General features: G+C 59.3%; 1 protein-coding gene across 1 annotated transcript in view; it reads right to left on the bottom strand.

The window, feature by feature from the left end:
• Nucleotides 1-4,209: 4,209 nt before the first annotated feature.
• The window catches only part of RAP1GAP2 (RAP1 GTPase activating protein 2), a gene marked incomplete at both ends in the record, with an annotated part of 78,498 nt that continues 64,891 nt past the window's right edge, over nt 4,210-17,816 (bottom strand). The window contains 15 exons of the mRNA XM_082492943.1: nt 4,210-4,218; nt 4,426-4,505; nt 5,789-5,915; nt 6,300-6,417; nt 6,915-7,028; nt 7,329-7,447; nt 7,832-7,969; nt 11,803-11,937; nt 12,195-12,281; nt 12,685-12,756; nt 13,355-13,510; nt 13,753-13,882; nt 14,539-14,639; nt 15,943-16,026; nt 17,299-17,352. Coding sequence (XP_082349069.1) covers nt 4,210-4,218; nt 4,426-4,505; nt 5,789-5,915; nt 6,300-6,417; nt 6,915-7,028; nt 7,329-7,447; nt 7,832-7,969; nt 11,803-11,937; nt 12,195-12,281; nt 12,685-12,756; nt 13,355-13,510; nt 13,753-13,882; nt 14,539-14,639; nt 15,943-16,026; nt 17,299-17,352 — 1,524 coding nt within the window. The remainder of the gene's footprint in view (nt 4,219-4,425; nt 4,506-5,788; nt 5,916-6,299; nt 6,418-6,914; nt 7,029-7,328; nt 7,448-7,831; nt 7,970-11,802; nt 11,938-12,194; nt 12,282-12,684; nt 12,757-13,354; nt 13,511-13,752; nt 13,883-14,538; nt 14,640-15,942; nt 16,027-17,298; nt 17,353-17,816) is intronic.

Here is a 17,816-nt window from a genome sequence, read left to right as displayed (position 1 = left end):
TTTGTGCTTAGGATCCCAGTTTTTGCTCAGGAAAAAAAAAAAAAAGCACTTTCATATTGTGCTTAAGTGTAATCCTGTGCTTGACTTTGTGGGATTTCAGGAGGGTGCGAGTATGTGCCAAGTGCTTTCCTGAAGGAGCGCCCAGGCGGAGCAGCAGCTCGCTGCCAGCTCTCTGCAGCCGCACGCCAGTCCCCGGGGCTGCTGCCGCAGGGGACACCAGCGGAGGGGAGCGCGGTCCCCTCCCCGCCAGGACTCGGTGGACCTGGACCTGCATCTGCCTCTGGTCGTGAACTGGTCCAAGCCAGGCGGCAGCAGGTGCAGCAGGAGCGAGGGACCGAAACCCCGGTGAGAAGGGGAGCAACACCCCGGGAGAGGAGAGACCTCCCCACGCAGCCGGGGCCCCCCCAGTCCTCCCCACCGCGTTTCCCAGCCCCTTCCGCTCCCTGCACAAAGTCACTTCCGAGAGTGGTAGAAGTTACGTGCGTGGAAATGGTGGGGATCAAAAACAAAAATGCACTGCCCAGTAATTTTAGTGTCAGTTAAGGATCCTTTCTTTTATATATATATATATGAAGATCCCTTTTATATATGTATATATATGCGTGTGTGTGTGCCACTTATAAGCACAAAACATTTTGCAGTATATATACAGGAACACCTTCACCCACTGCTGGAAGCGGGAATGCCTCCGAGGTTCAACGCCGCTGCTGGTCAGTCCCCAGCAGCGCCGCGGGGCAGTCCGGGACAGGGCGCCGGGCACACGCACGCCGCGGCGGCACTGCAGGCAGAAACCACGCTACAGCCTGGCCGGGTCAGGAGCTTTAGAAGCCCAGTTGCTGTTAAGGGTTTCGCAGTAGTTTTTCACAACCCGGCGTGAGGAGCGCTGTTGGAAACGCCCCGGAGCACCTCGTGCCAGACCTGGGCTCGGGGCCCCCCTGCCCTTCCAGCAGGCTGGCGCGGGGAAAGACGCACTGCATCTCTCTCCCTGAAGTTTCACACTGTCCTGCCTGCCTCTTCATTCCATTCAAATAATTCTACAAATCAATCTAGGTCAAAAAGGACAGTCACAGTTTCAAGTTAAAAAAAACACAACAAAAAAACCAACAAAGAACCAAAAATGAAAAACCCAGCTGAGAGTAGCCACTGCATCTTCTGCTGAAAGATCTCACGGAGATCAACACCCGTGTGAATGACGACGTCTATAGACTCGAGCAACTTCTCAGGGAAAGCAAGCGAAACCGTGAACAGACCCCCAAAGCAAGTCGTTGCACCAGTCAGTATTTCTCTGTGCGGCGTAAGGAAACCAGACCAAAAGCTTCTAAGAGGAAGGGCTGGGGATGGGTTTGAAAGTGCTTCTTAAGCATTGTCGGACAGCAGTGCTGAACAGCAAGGTACGTGGAACCTGAGACAGCTAGAGCTAGCTACGGACCGGGCTGAGCACCCTGTGCTCCTCCTCCTTCAAAGAAAACCTCAAGATTTAAACGCTATTTAAACTCAACTCGCTGAAAGCCGGAGGGGGTGTCCCCACTGGTGGTAAGTGGTATTCACTAGTCCTACACAGCGCTCTTAGTGCCGTGAAACTGTTCACCTTTCCCACAACGCGTTTTCCTCCTTTAATCTGGTTCCTCTCCCATCAGGGCTCCAGCCTTCTCTTTCAAACGGCTGAAGTACACGCACAAGCGGGAGCACCGACCGGACCCGAAGAGGACGGCTGTCACATAGTGCCGTGCGGCGCCTCGGCTAGCGGAGCCGGCTTGGCTTGGCTCTGCTCTGGCCCGGGGGAGGCGACGGGGCGGAGGGGAGGTGATGGGTCCCTTTACAAGTGCTCTCCCCGGTGCGAGGTGCATCCCCGGGGAGCCGCCGCAGCCCCACCGGGCGGCCCAGGACCCCCCGCGGCGGCTGCCCGGGGCTGCCTCCAGGGGAGCAGTTCTGCCCGCGCCTCCCGACATTGGCTGTCGGGTACTGCGGTGCCCCTCGCAGCTCCGGCTCTGCCAAGGTACCCGGGGCACTCAAAGTTCCGTTTTCATCAGGAATCATGAACTCTGAGAATTGCTTTCACTTGAGATGGAGAACCTTCTTTCACGGGGGGGTTGCAAAGGTCACAGGTTGCGGTAAGGGGGAGGGAGCATCTCTGCAGCGTTGCACTGTGTCTTTCAAAAACCTGATACGGGAAATCTATGAGCACTGTGAAATTCATGGACAGACTTCAGTAAACTTTAGACAGAGTTCCATAAAAGAGCAAAAGGATTTCTTGGCATGTTGAGAGAGGTATTTTTTGGAAAAGGGTGTTACAGGGAAGTCACCTTGCAGAACTCGTAATCCTCGTCCTTCAAAACAAACAAAAGCACATTCAAAAGCAGAGGGAGAGATTCTGCAAGGGGGGCCGGGGGGGGGAGCAGCCTAACGCCAGCCAAATCACGGGCGTTTTCTGCATTGCCTCGCCTGGCGCTCCAGCCCGTAAGGTAAAGCAGAGCCCACAGGGTAACCACTCCGAGTACCGGTTCTGGTATTTAGATATATGACAGCTTTGGCTTTGGTTAATCTTTTCCAGGCCTGCGCTCAGAGCTGCAGGCAGGGAGAAAGCAGGGAGGCCGTGTAAACCATTTCCCGGGCTGCTGAGAGAGGGTGAGTCAGCCCCGGTCACCCGCTCTGCTCCCCCGGGACCGGTTCCCACGGCCGCATCGTGTGCCAGAAACTGAGCCAGGACGGGGCGAGAGGCTGCGGCTGCCCTCGGTTCTGCAGCGCGGGTAGCGAGCGGGACGGGGGGCAGCGGGGTCGGCTGGAGCGCTGCTGCAGCCCCCGCCGTGCCGGGAAGAGCGCGGTGGGGGCAGATTTTGCCCCGTTGCCCCCAAACAGAGAAGCGCGACGGCAAACGCCGGGGCAGGGGAACTGCCCCGTGGCCAAGCAAACACGGAATTCTGCCCTGACCACAGACCCTTCCAAAAAAACAAACACAAAAACCCTGTTTCCCTACTGATAACTTGCAAATAAAGCATGGAGGCACCCAAACTGCGCTGGGGGGGTCCATCCTGCTTCCCCTCTGCCCCAGAGGAGCCGGCAGACGAGCCGGGAGGGGAGATGGACGGTGCCCACCCGGCACCCACCACTGCAGCACGCACGGGCACCCACGGGGCGACACGGCACGGCGCCGCGGAGGGGACACGGCCCCGCAGAGGGGACACACATGTGCCAGGCGGTCAGAGCCACATCTCCCGCGGCGCAGCGGGGGGTGCGGGGCGCAGGGGTGTTTGCTGGCAAGGGGTTCACCCGTGGGAAGGTGGCTGGGTCCCTGTCGGGGCAGAGATCGCGGCAAGGGGAGAGCTTCTTCCCGGTGCGGAGGGGCAGCCGGGAGGCGAGGGCACCCCGCTGCCCACGGCCGGGACCTGCGTTTTCCCACGGGATGTTGAAGAGTTTTCCCTTTGTTGAAACAAAAATTCTCTGCAAAGAAGAAAAGAATAGAAGTGTCAGAGCCTGTGGAAGGAGAATGTTCTCACTGCTGCAGCGACAGCCACGGAGCGCCGGTCCCAGGGAGGGAGCCCAAGCCGCGGCAGTGCCCATCCTCCGGACACCAAGCCGCCCGCCGCCCCCGGGCCGGGAGAGGAGGCAACTCAGCCAGGGGCTGCAAATCACGGCTTTTTGAGACCCACACTTTCAGAAATGGAAATTCCTCTCATTTCAAGTTTTATGGGCTCTTCTGCTCAGGTGGGAACTTCCTAATGAAAACCCTGATTTCGTGACATAGACCACAGGAACTGGAGCCTCTGAGAAAACTCGTAAATGAATTCCTCATGGGCTGCAAATGCCTCCTGCGTGAAAGCACCCGCTCGTGCTGGTGGCCCCACGCACGAGCAAAAGCCGTGCCGCCGGACGGAGGGTGCCCGGCTCCCGAGAGCCCGGGCTAATCACACCGCTCTCCCTTCACCTCTGCCCATAAAATCCACCTCGTAAGGTAACTGCTTCCATCTGGTTTTTGGAAGGGATAAGGACCCCTGCTCTGCTGCTCCACCCACAGCGCTGCCCTCATCTTCCAAAAGCGTTTAGGATGCTTTAAGATATATTATTGATCACATATTTAATAATAAACAGTGCAATTAGCCAACGTTAGCTATCTTTGAAGGATACACGCTTGTTCAGAGCCCCAGAGACAGGTCATTCTGCCCAACACTGTGTTACACTCACCTTTTCCGCGTCCATGACTTCCTCTTCCCGCTAGTGGCTCTACATGAAAAACACAATATGGGTTGGGTTGCAAAGGGGCAGGAAGTCGTGAAACCCCTTCCCCTCGCTTGCTGCCTGCCCCTCGCAGGCTCTGCCTCCTGCGCCGCAGCCCCCGCAAACCCCGGACCCCCGCGCCGCGTGCCTGCAGCCGGGCAGCGCAGGATGCGGCCGCACAGCCTCTCGCCGGCGAGAGCCGCAGGCACTTACCGTGCTGGAGCTGCCGTGGCTGAGCTTGTCGAAGCGAAACTTCAGGTTTGACCTCGGAGAGTTTCTGCTCTTTATATCTGCTGGTGGGAGGGGAAAAGCAAAGAAGAAAAATAGTAATCTACGAACAAAAATATTTGCTGAGCTGCCTGCCGCTCCACACACTGACAGCCAGGCACGTCAATAGGCTGTCACCACTGCTACCAATATTTAGTCTATCTTGGCTGAATGTTTGGCAAAATCTGTACATTAAATGCTTGTGATGGAGCAAATTGAGGCTTAATTACATTTCACAGTCTTTCTACTGGAAATGCCACTGAAAAGGCTACGAGAAATGACTGATCCGTATAATGTATGGGTGGATTTCCATGTTCTTGGCAGGAAAAATAGAAAATAAACACTTTAAACATTATGAGGGGCTGGTTTAATAGTTCAGAAAATCGCTGATGAAATAAGGAGGGGGAGGCGCGGGGTGCTGAGGTACAAAAAGCCAGTCAGCCTGCGCTCGGCAGCCCGGCCCTCCCTGCCCTGCTCCCGGCTCCGGGGCTGTGCGGGGGAACGAGGGCCTCCCGCCTCTTCCACAACAGCCCCTCACTTCATAACGTGCCTTTTCGTTTGCGGCGCAGTGCCTTCCGAAAGGCGCTCTGCCGCAGGAGGCGATTAAAGCCGTGGGGATCTGGAGGGAGGGGGGGACCGAGCGCTGCAGACACCCCCCGGCCCCAGCACCACCGCGGCATCACCAGTGCCGTCGCCGCAGGATGCGCCGGCAAAGGGCCCATTTCTGCCAATTTTACCCCTGTTGAATTGCAGCTCATTTTGCAAATCGTCCGCCTGAAATGGCGGGAGTCGGTGGCGGAGTGAGGTAGCAGCCGGGGTAATGGAGCCAAGAGCAAGGGAAGCTGCTCGTTTATTAAATAATTTGTGAGTCATGGCTGGGTCCTCGGAGACAGCGAGTTTCCACGACTACTGCACATGGCTGTCAGGGGAGAAGGGAGGAAACAAAGCCACAGCAAAAGCCACCTCTGCGCTCTAATTTAGAAGGGAAACAAATTCCCCCTGGAAACAGAGCAATAAAGCACGTGGGGGTGTCTCTCCGGAACAGCCCCGTCGGGATCGGGGTTTCGGGAGGAGCAAGGGCTCTCCCCACACCCCGCGGGACGCCCGTCCTGCCCAGGGCGAGCGTGGCCGCTGCTTCGCCCCATCGCCTTTGGCAGCCGCCTGCGGCCCGGGCAGGGCCGGGGAGGGGGCTTCTCCGTCCCAGAGCCGCAGACCCCATCCTGACCCGCCGCCGCGGGACCCTGGGGGCTTCCAGGGTCTCCAGGAGCCAAGGCAGAGCTGGTGCCCCCCCAGCCCTCCGGCGACCCACCTGTGGGGCTCCTGCTCATGATGACGGGGGTGGCCGCGGCCCCCGCGCTCGGGCTCTCGCTGCCCGGCGAGGCGCTGTAGACAAAGACGTCCTGCTTGAACGGCGAGGCCGTGGACGGCTGGCTTCCCTGCGCCGGGAGAGACCGGGACGTGGCTTTCTCTCGCGCAGCCAACTTTCCCCCTCCCCAGGCCCTCCCGAGGCCTCGTCACGTCCCCACTCATCACAGCCCCACCGCCCGCCCGCTCCCCGGAGAGCTCGTCCTGACGGAGCAACCCCCTGGCCCCGCTGTGCCGAGCGCTGTCCCAGTGCACGCCACGGCTCACCGCGGTGTCCCATCCGGCACCCCGGCCCTCCTCCTCCCCACACCCGGGGATGGGGTTAAGCCCCTCGCTGCCCACGGGGAGGAGGCACAGACCTCCGCAGAGCCCGCCCGCGGGGCCGGAGGCAGCCCGGAGCCGAGGGTGTGCAGAGCTGCGGGGCCGCGCGCGCCGCGGGGCAGTTGGGTGCCTACCACGCTCTCGTACTCCTCCAGGGTCTCGCTCTCCCCCGCCGTGCTGCTGAAGCTGCTGGTGCTCGAGGAGGAACGGGAGATGTTTGACCTCCCGTTCTCTTTCAGCTTGATAAACGGCCTGGGAAGAGAGGCAAAACAAAACGAAGGGCACGTGGATGTCACTCTGGCTATGACAGCGGGGACAGACCCTCCCGCACACCCCCGGAGCAAAGCAGCTGCCGTAGGGACAAACCTAGCGGGGTGTTTCTATAACCATTTCCAAGAGCATGGGATGAAGTAGCTGGTGGGTGCCACCAGCAGAAACCGGTGGACCGGGCTGACTGGCCGGTGGCAGGGAGGGACGGCCACCCCCGGCCTCCCCAGCTCCTCTGCCGTGTGGGTTTGGGCAACTTCTGTCAAACACTGCTCTTTGCTCTTCTTATTTTTAAAGATGGCTATTTTCAGACCATAAAGGAGCTGTGCTCATGAATCACCAGAATCTTTTTTTTCCTCCCTTAATATCAAACTTATTTTTAGCAAAACCTGGAGATGGTTTTGTTTGACAAAGTTCCTGATGGTCTGTTAGCTACAGGGTGACGTGAGCTCTGGTCGGAGGACAGTGCTCTCCCAGCTCACCTGTCTTTGTTGGGGCATATTTCAGGGGAACTGGGGTTGGACGAGGTTTCAGATTTCATCTCTTGGGAAGAATGTCCCAAATCTGGTGTCTTCTGGGCTCCAGAAACACTGTCGCTGAGGGCACAAAGAGACAGGTTGCACAAGTTATACAAGAGACTTAAAAAGGATGGTCAAATTATATTCCCTAACACCAAATGCTAAACTGTAAGAGTAACAGATGCTCTCTGCATACCACCGCTCCGATTTAAAACAGAGGGAAGGGACCCAAGGCACCACTCCCTCGAACACGGCAAAAGCGGCGCTCGTGGCCGGCTGCGCCCCGGGCAAGGTCTCAGCACCCACCAACAGCTTCTCTAATGTTTAACACGCAACAGGGGGTTTTAACCTCAGTTACCAGGGCGATGCCCAACTTACCACCTTGTCCTGCTCTCCGCCTGGCTCTCGGAGCCCGTGTGCAGGCGAGGGAACAGCCCCGAACGGCGCTTGATGGGGCTCCTGGACTGGTTCTTGGCGGCAGCTGCTGGTACGGGGGGCTGAAAGCACAGAACGGCCCAGGTTGGACAGCACAGCTCCCTCCGAGAAGCTCCTAAAACTAAACATCCTATGAGGAATTATGCTGCCCGCCATCCTAAGCCTGCGCATTGAGAAAATATGTAATGCCAGAATTTCTTTTATATCTCCTTTGTACTTTGGGGCTGAAAACCCCAGGAAGCTAATCTTTGGCTCTCCCACAAAACAAACCCGACTTGAACACAGCACTCATAAAATCATACTCTGCTCAAACCTCCTCACCTTTACCTTCGCCACCCGCGCAGGGGACCGCCAGGCTCCGTCAGCGCAGTGCAGCACCCTGCCCGGCTGGGGAGGGAGGGATGGACAGGGGACAGCGGGATGGAGGGATGTGTGGCCACACTCACCGAGAAGGTGGTCTTGGTCACCTCGCTGCTGTTGTGCGCGATGCCCCCGCTGAGGCTGCCCGGGATGCCGCTGCCGTGGTGCTTCCTCTGGCTGCCCACCATCGTCTCCATGGAGTGGCTGCGCACCCGGATGGCTCTCTGCAGCCAGAGGGGACAGGGGACAGCATGTCATCCCACCCTGCGGGGCGCCGACCCCAAACCCCCCAAACCCCCAAACCCCCCAAACCACACCAGAGCATGACCTGCCCAGTCCTCCCCCCGAGAGCCGGCGCACACCAACAACAACCCCACGAGTACCATGAGCAGCCGTGGCTCTGCACAGCCCGAGGACGAGCCGCCCCTCGGGCAGCGCCACAGCCACGACGAGGTTGGGTTTCCCCCCCCGACGCTGGGTGCGAGCGCTGAGGACCGCAGCTACAGGACCGGGAGCGGCAGACACGAGCCCCAGAGCCCTGCCTCCTGCCCGGCGCCTGGCCGACCCCCAGAGCCCCTCAGCAGGGACGGGGGCACAGCCGAGCCCTCAGCCAGTGTTTGGATGCACAACCCCCCGCGATTCTCCCTGGACGCGCAGAGGACGGGTCCCGCGCGGCGCCTCCTGCCCTGCCTGCGCCTCTCCTGCGTGCCGACGGACCTCCCCAACCTGCCCCGAAACATCCCCAGAGCTCGAGGCTTCACAGCCTCTGCACAAAAGTACTTTTGTTCCTCAGCGTGCTTATGCCTGAAAATACATTTAGCCTGAACCTCTGCTGCTGCTGGTTTGGCCCATCCGTCTCTGTAAGTGACCCGGAGATGAGCTGCGCAGCATCGTCCCTGCGGCAGCCGCAGACTGTCCCCGCTCCCTTCCGTCTTCGTTTCTCCCAACCAGGCAGCCCCTTCTTTCACCCTTCTCATCAGCCACGAGGCTTCGAGTTACGGACACGCTTTTCTCCAAGTTGCCCTTGCCTGAGCCGTGTCACCGAGTCAGGGCGCACCCTCCAGCCAAACGCGCACCCGTGCTCAGGCGCGCCGTGCTCTGTGCCAGCGCTGCAGCCCGGCGCGGCTTCTCCTGCTGCATCCCCGCTGCTGGACACAGCAACCAACAACCACGACCGCCGCTGCACCAAACCCCTCCTGCGACCCAAAACCTTTGGTCAAGGCGCCCGTGGCCTCCCAGCGCCCGCTGAGGGCTGCATTTCCCGCACAGCCTCAGGCACCGCACTCACTCAGCAAACCACAGCCCGTTCCCGGCGGCCCTGAGACACCCCTGTCCGTTTTGGCACAGGCTGGTTTTTACAGGAGCGAGATGCCCAGCGCGAGGCCTCGTGCCCTCGTTCCCTCTGGCTGCCCCGGAGAGCCGCAGCGCTGCCAGAGCCCCGCACGCCGAGGGATGCCCACAGCCAGGCACGCCTTGCCCGGGCGCGGAGCAGAGGCGCCGGGTCCAACCCGCCTCCGTGGCAGAGCCCGGAGATGTGCCATGCCGGGTCCGGACACAACGGGGCTCACAGCGCCCGCGGAGCTCTCCATGTCCGCTGGGAAAGCACCAAGGGCCGGGCTCTGCGAACGCCGGCGGCACAAGCCGGGGAAGAGGACTGCTGTGACCTGTTTGACTCCGACTGCTGCAAGCAGAGCTGCGCGCACCGGAGGCAGAGACCTCCTGCAGATCCGAACACTCCTCTGAGTGCTTAAACAGGACCTGAGCTATTTTTAAAGTCTTCTCTCAGTTGTTGTCCCAAGCACTGACAAATACGACCACGAGATCTTTTGAAAGTCTGGCACACGCTATGAAAAGCAGCAGTGAAATGCACAAGTTAAAAAAAAAAGAATCTATACCCATATTTTAATTACTGTAGTCACCATAGTAACGGGAGCCCAAACTGGACTGCGATGCCAGCGTGCCAATTACAGAAAAGTTTCTCTTCGCAGATATTCCCTCTGAACTGCGGCCACGCCACCCGCCGCACCGTGGCTGCCTCTCCTTCAGTCCCCTGAACCCCCCGCTCGAGGTAGAGAGGTTTCGGAGGAACCCGCCCACCCAGGGCAGGTTTCCGGAGGGGCCCAGCACTGTTCCCGTGGTGCACGGGCACCGGTTTGCTGCTGGCTCCAGGGGTTACCGCGCCGCAGGCGGACCTGCACCGGGGCAAGCGGGAGCTGCAGCCCCGAGGTCTCACTGAGCCCCAGCCGGCGCCGGGGACCGCGGCCACCCCGACAGCCCCTCTGTCCCCTCCTGCCCATCCAGTAACAAACACCAGGCAAGAGTCCATCAGACCTGATTTATTAGGGTCAGCAATTCATACAAAATTTGCCAGCGTTTGCAGATAAAAGTAACCGGCTGCGTGCCCTGCTGCCAGCAGCTCCGGCGGGCGCTCGCGCCGCGTGGGCAGTGAGGTTCCTGCCCGGGGCTGCCGAGGCCACGGGGCTCTGCAGGGCATCCCGACACCCCCTCCTCGGGGGGGCTGGCCCGCGGCTCCTCTCCCCCCGGCGGGGAGGCGGAGGCGCCCCAAGCCCAGCAGAAATGAGCTCCTGTCCTCTGAGCGGCCGGTCCCCACGTCTCACGGCCGGGGAGGATGGGGCTGCGGGCTGGGTCGTGGGTGTGAGGCACCGGGCAAAAAAGCAACGGTGGGGACCATGTCTCGCCCCCTCCCAGCCCTCCTATCGACCGCCTCTCCTCTGCCCGTCACTCTGACAGCGCGCGGTGCAGGACGTACGCGAGGACGCAGCCCAGCAGTGCGGTCCTGAGGCCGACGGGCAAACGCAGCCCGGCCCGGAGCAGGGAACTCACCGCCTGCCCCAGCCCTCCCTGCAACGCCAAGAGGGCAAAGTCCACTTTCTCGTACACGAAAAGCATGCCAAAAAAGAGATTATTTAACATCATGGCCTCAGACCCTGAAGTGAACACTGTGATGTATGACTGCACAGCATCTCGCGTTCTGCATGTCTCATACCTAAACAGGACACACCTGAGCCTCCATCCACCCCCACAGCGGGGGCCGGGGAGATGCTCACCCCTCCTCCGCAGCGTCGGGTGCGGGATGAGGTGACTCATCCACCAGTGCCTGTTTCTCTCTGTCACAGAGAAAACTCTGCCCATAAGGCAATGGCAGGAGCCGTCTCCGTACCGCCGCAGCCAGGGCAGCTCCTGTGGTCGGGGACGGCGATGGCCACCCCGCACCAGTGCCCCTCCCCATTGCCGATGCAGCTAAAACTGCCTCTGCCCGGCAGAGCCGACGCGTTGGGAGCGGGACGGGGAGAGGTGTGGGTGAGCTGCACGGGCCCCAGGCATCACCCAGGGCAGGGACGCGGTGCCCTGGCTTGAGGATCCCGTTGGACACCCACCCATGGGTGCAGCCCCGATTTACATGCGCCGGCCCTCCCCAGCCACGTCCCCATCGCCATCTCAGCGGAGCCCCACCAGAGCCTTCTGGCAACAGCTCATCCCCCAAGACTCAAGCGCTGCCCCTCCATTTGGAGGGACGTCCCCGCTGCCCAGCCGGTCCTGTCCCCACCTCCAACAGTGGCTCAGTTTCATCCACCTTTTGTTGTCTCATGTTTAAGACGACAATTGACTCCTGTCCCCTTGCCACAGCAGCCGCCCCAGCATCCTGCCTCCCACAGCCCCCTCCCACAGCCAGGGTGGCCCAGCGGGGACAGCCAGCTGCCCGGGGACACCGGCAGGACTTGCCCTGCAGCAGCGGAGCCCAACTGCAGCACAGCCCCTGCCGGGAGCTGGCCCTGCACCGAGCCCCCGCTGGAGACACGGCAGATGCCAGAGCGCGCTGGTGGGAGAGGAGGTGCTCTGGGGCTCTGGAGAGGTCACCCCAATGGTGGCACCTACCAACACCACAACACATCAGCCTGTGCCTGCTCCCACTGGGACCGGCTCTCAGGGGACACCTCTCGTCCCTCAACACCGCTCAACCACATCTCCCACTGAAAGGTGCTTTGCCAGCCCCGGGTGCGTTTAACTTTGCTGTTGGCAAGGGACAGAGGTTTACCTTGAAAGACTCCAGAAAGCCTCCGTGACCCCCGTTCTCCAGCTTGTCCTCCTCGGGCCCCAGCCCCAGCATGGTCTGCGTGTGCCCGTGGAGCTCATCGTGAAGGTTGTCCAACAAGGCAGCGCGCGTCCGGTCCTGCGGGAGTGAGAACGGGCTCAGCCGGAGACCCCGAGGGAGGGGGCGGCGGTGCCAACCCATGGGACAGCCAGCACATCCCCCCGCCGAGGGCACAGCGGCCTCAGGGGACCCCGTGGCCACCAAGTGCGCTGAGACACGTGCGCGCTCTGACCACTCATCCCTGCGAGCGCTGACCCAGCTCGGCCGGGGAAACGCGGCTCCGAGGAGGAATGCACAGAGCCCCCCGCGCCTGCGGCGGCGCCGGGCAGCGTTACCTCCAGCTTTGCAAACTTGTCGGACTTGCAGCAGGCGTTCTCGGCGTTGATGAGCTTGGTGAGCAGGAACTCCCGGAACTCGGGGCCCTGCGGGGAGAGAGGCACGGTGGAAAACACCGGCGAAAAACTGCGTATCTCTGGTACCAGAGCTGCACCCACCCAAAACCCGAGCTCACAGCCCCCTGCAGCCCCCCCAGCTGAGGCAGCATTGGTGGGAAGCCCCAGAGGAGCCCGCGTGCCCTCCTGCACTGCCGTCACCCCCGCACTGACATGGGTGCCCCGGCAGCTGCCGCCTTGCACGGGTCACGCTGTGCGACGGCCCACGGCCTCCCACCCCCCACAGACCCCACGGGCCCCACTACAAATCCAAATAAATGCATATAAAGTGCAGAAGTCGCACTTCCCCTAAGCAGGCGTGCTTGGAAACATCTCAGACATACACATCTACTTTTTTTATGGGCTGGAACACGCTTCCCGTCCCAACTCTCACCTTCTGGAACACCGGTGGGCTCGGCAGGGGCGGCCCGAAGGAGGGGACGTCTTCCCGCGCCGCCACGGACACCTGCGGAGCGAAGGGAACCGTCATCCCGTGGGTGCAGCGGGGCAGCCCCCAGCGCAGAGATGTCCCTCCGAGGTGCATCAGTCGCCGCTCCTGCTCTCACCACAGGGTTAACCCCACACAGCTTTTTACGCTTATTTCCTGCGCGCTCTGTTTTCATTTGGGGCTGTACGCAATGTGCTTTTTGTTTGAAAAATGATGTCTTACTGGATCCCCTTCAGAGAAAACCGAGGGAGAATGGGGTTTGTGCTACCTACACTTGAGCGATGTGTTAGACGGGTATGAGCTGTTCTGGGGCTTATTCAAATACCGAGTAGCGTCAAAAATCTTTAGTAAACGAGCGTGCTGTTATAAATGCACATATTTTAGCTACATATGTATGTATACACACACGCTATGTAATAGTGCATACATAAATATGTGTGTGTGTGTGTATATATACACATATGTATGTTTAACATCCACACAGCTCTTCCATTAGGCGTAACACTGGTCGTATCACCGAGCGCAGGGGCAGGGCAGCCGCTGGGCAGCCGCCTCCAGACCTCGGCCTGAGACGCCGAAGCAAAAATCAGCACGTGCGAGTCGCAATCGCCCTCACCTTGTACGCCGTGTTGTCTGCCTCGGGGTTTTCCACCTGCACGACAATGTAGGCGTGCAAGAAATTGGAGGCAATCATGTCTGGGACAAACGGCGTGTTCTCCTCTTGGAAGATAATTGCCACAATGTCATTGCCAATGTGCCTCTTCCTCTGGAGCTGAGCGCAAAGGGAGAACACTCGGTCGGTAAAGCCAGGCGGCTCTGCTCCCGCGGGAGCAACATCAGCCCCGGGCACACCGGCTGCCACGCGCCGGGGAGCCCACGCGGCTGCTGCCCGTGCCGCCGCCACCAGCCCAGGATGCCACAGTGCTGGGGCTCGGCAGCCGGCGGTGCGGGGCTCGGCAGCGCCAGCGCATCCCAGCTCAGACACTCCTGCGCAAGGAAGCTCATCTCTCTTACTTGTTGTGTGTCTCCTTCGGTAAAAGGCAGCTTTGTGGAGACGTGAAACATTATCTCCCTGTCCCTGAACACCGTGTACACAGACTCTGCTCCCGTCTGCCCGTGGCTGACATCCAGACCTCCTCGAAAACTGGAGACGAAGGGAAAGGCGGGGAGAAACGAAAAAATATTAATTGAAAGCATAGCAGAGACCGCCGGCGGCTGCCAGGGGACAGGGTGATAGCACAGCCCAGCTCATTTATCTTCATCTAGCAGCGAGCAAATGGGAAAGAACAAACCGTGCGTCACGTACTGTAACCAAGCATCGCCATCACCCGACTGAAACTCAGGGTGCGCGGCAGAGCAGTGCCGTCGGCCGGGGCCGACCGCAGCCGCGGGTGCCAGCTATGGGACCGGCGGTGCTGAGCACTGCCGCGGGGGGTGCCCACGCCTGCCAGCCCCCCGCCCTCGCCAGCAGCAGGGGGTCTCTGCCTGCACTGCGGCTCAGCCCACAGCACCGGACAGGGCATGTTTTCATACAGGATCCTTCCATCTACAGCTGAATATAGTCAGGTTTTCTCACAACCTCAAAATTGCAGGAGAGGAAGTTTTTCTCTCTTGGCCGCTCCAATTTTTTTTTTTCGGAAAACTCCCCCAGCTTAGAAAAACAAGCCAAAGCTATATTTGCTTCTGCTCTGTACAGCCCGCTCATGAGATGACTTCTGTTCTCGCACATCAGTTATTTTTACGTATGACACGGTCTCTCTTTAAATGTATTTGTAAAATCATTCTTTTTATTTAACTTACCCTTTGAAGTCCTGGAGCGTTATGGTGTCTCCCAGAAAACTCAAGAAGTTCTTGAAGGCAGTGCTCTCTTCGTTATTGCCGAACAACTCCTCCTCTTGGGTCTACAAAACACAGGGCACATCTCTGCGAGCCCCAGCCCTGCCTGTCTCCAGCAGCCGGCCCACCCGGGCGGCGCAGCCCGTGCCACCGCCGGCTCCTGGGGCAGGAAGGAGGGTCTGGCCGTGGCTCTGCCACCACAGTGTCGGTCTGACAGAGCCGCGGAGGCCCCCACGCTGCCTGAGCCGAGCATCACCAAAACCACCGTCCCCAGTGGCCGCCACACACCAGGACAGCCCTGCGCCCTCGGGGACCCCCCAGCGCCGCTCCTCTGTCACGCTATGGGTGCTACGGACACAACGACCATGGACACCACCAATGTGAAAGGTCCCTTCGAAATGCGCCTTCTGCTCATCTCCCTTCTCTGAGCATCTTCTTAAATTCAAACATCGCTGTCACCAAAATTGCCACAGCAGCAGGGAAAGGAACCTGAAAGCAGCCCCGGCTCTGATGGAGATTCCCGCTCCTGCCCCCTCTCCTGCCACCTCCTGCTCCCGTGCACGCCGTCCCCAGGGCCACGACCAGCACCTCGTCCCACAGTGCCACACACGGCCGCAGGCTGCTCGGCACCTGCGCTCCCCAGCTGGCGCCACCGCGCTCCCCACCGGCCCCGGCCCACCGCCCGCTCAGCCAGCGCGGCCCCCGAAGGCAAAGGTGCTGAGAGCCGCTCCTGACCAACAGCGAGGACCTCGGGGTAACGTACAGGAAGTACCAAAGCGCCAGTGAACCCTTCATTGGAAAATCCAAGTCTTAATCATCCCTCTTGTGCTATATTTCAAAACGAGACCTTAATTATGGTCTTGCACGAGTTACTCCATCCAAAATAAAATGCAATACATAAAGATAATTAGAGTGCCTGTCAGAATAATCTTTGGCGAGTTATAAGACCCGCTGCCTCTGCGCTCCCCATCCAGAGTCCCTCGGCTAATGACAGCATTTTCAGCAGACACACGTCTTCATAGCCCACAGTCCTCCAAGACAAATGTAACTGTTTCACTGTCTAAACATATATCTGATTAAAATACCACGCCTGCTAAAATCCATTTTCACATCCACTTTTCCCTACAGCAGCTCGTGGGCTGATTTCCAGACTGAATTTTTTCAGTCACATCATTCTTTAATGAGCTGGGGAAACATCCAAGCAATAAGAAATGCATTATTAGTGAGGACACCCAGTAACACAACGTGTTGCACGTGACAGAATTAACTGCAGGGCCAAATTTTGGCTTCAGGGGTCCCACACTTGGGCAACGCGGAGCTCCAGCAAGCGGGGACGTGCTGCGGGAGAACGGCACGGGCATTACTCACCTGCCTGAACTTCTGGTAGATCACACCGAACTTGAACGTGTTGTTGACCTCATGTTCATCATAAGACACTATCATCTGGGAAGCCTGCAGCACAGCAAAATATGAACGATTTCACTCAGCACTTCAAAACGCGATGTCCAGAAGAGCAAACCCCGCTCGGCACATGCTGCTGGCCGGGCTCACAGCTCCGCTCAGCGCACTCGCCATTGCCCGCCGGCCGCAGTACGGCTCCTCGTGGCAGGCAGCGGGGTACAGCAATGGCCCAGCAGTGCCTGAGGGAGCGGGAAGGGGTCCAACAGCCAAATTTCCCCATAATTAGGCCAAAAGTTTCCAACAGTGGCCCCAGTTTTGGTTATCAACATCCCTGCAGCCTCTGCCGCCAACAGTCCCCCAGGATGCCCATGGGCTTAAGGTGGGCACGAGCTGCGGCCCCGCTGTCCAGGCAAGGCACAGGGTGCGGGGAGCAGGTTTTCTGGGGGACATTTGGGGCCCTTTGGGTGGAAATATGGGCAGTTCCTGCAGAGCCCCAGCTCCACGGTCCCAGTCCTGCTCTGCAGGGACCGAGTCAGAGACACTTTTCTTCCCCAACTGCGCATCAGCTTTTGTTGAACTTCCAGATAAGGGTTTGATATCAACACCAATAATGACAATGGATGAACAACATTGGTTTGACCTTGGCTACATCAAAGGGTGCTGAAACTGCCTCATAACTTAGTGCTGTGCCTGCCACGGGAAAGGTCTTGCACATAAAAGGTACTTGAAAATGATGGATTTGCTTTGTAGCTTCCCAGGAGCAGGTCTCTATGGCAGCACAAGAGCACACAGGAGGAAAAGCGATCCTAGAGTGGGCAACGAGTCAGTCCTGGTATGTCACCAGTGGGGACTGCCACTCTGTCCCCCACAGTGACCCACCTGCCTCTGCATCTCTTCCTGCAGGACTTCTCATGCACCAGCTCAACCCATCTCACCGGGTTTCAAGCAAGCCTTAAGGCATCAAACCAAGATCCAGGTTGGTCTTATACCTCACAGACAGCCACCTTTCCCTCCTTCCCCATGAGCCAAGGGCAGATCAATACTAAAGTGCCATCAACCCTTGGTGGCCATTCGACAGGAGGAGACAGTGGCATGCACACACCATCAGAAGACCTGCTGCCCAGACGCACGCACGGCCCACCACCACTGCACTGCTCACATCCCCTTTGCAGCCGGGTACAAAGGTAGAGAGCTAGAAGGATGCAGTACAAATATCCAACCTCTGTGTCAAAGTAGCCATTGGATCTTGGAGAAAAGGGGAGAGTTAACCCTATCCGACCTCCTCTGCTGAATACATGACCGACTTGGGGTAGGTTACCTCACCTTGGGGTACAGAACCGGGTTAAACTTCAGCCCAGAGGCGTCGTCGCAGAAGGCCTGTGGGCAAGGGGAAAGGGCAGTCAGTGCCGCGTCCCTGGGCGTGCGCAACAGACGCCCCTGTCCTGCGGAAACTCCCCGGCAAGGCTGTGAATATATCATAAAGGAGCCAAATCCAGCAACTCCCCTTCTCGCATCCTCTCATTGGGATGCCCCATGGCCTGGCTGGTACCCGACTGAGGATGCAGCGAGACAAGTCCCAGGTCTCTCCATGGGCCAAAGGTGCTGCCACTTCCTCATCTCTTCCCCCAGATAGCAACCAGTGACCTGACCAGGACCAGCAGGAAACCAACAGCGGTGCCAGTGCATACACAACCCACCGAGTGCCCCTGGACCCCAGAGCCCAGACACCAGTGCCCAACGCTGCCCAATGCTGCCCAATGCCACCCAACACCACCCAACATCACCCAACGCTGCCAACACTGCCCAATGCTGCCCAATGTCATCCAACACCACCCAACACT

The sequence above is a fragment of the Vanellus vanellus genome (assembly GCF_965231255.1).
Source record: "Vanellus vanellus genome assembly, chromosome: 19".
NCBI lineage: Eukaryota > Metazoa > Chordata > Aves > Charadriiformes > Charadriidae > Vanellus > Vanellus vanellus.
Note: the sequence above shows the minus strand (reverse complement) of the source record. Positions and strands in the feature narration are given on the sequence as shown.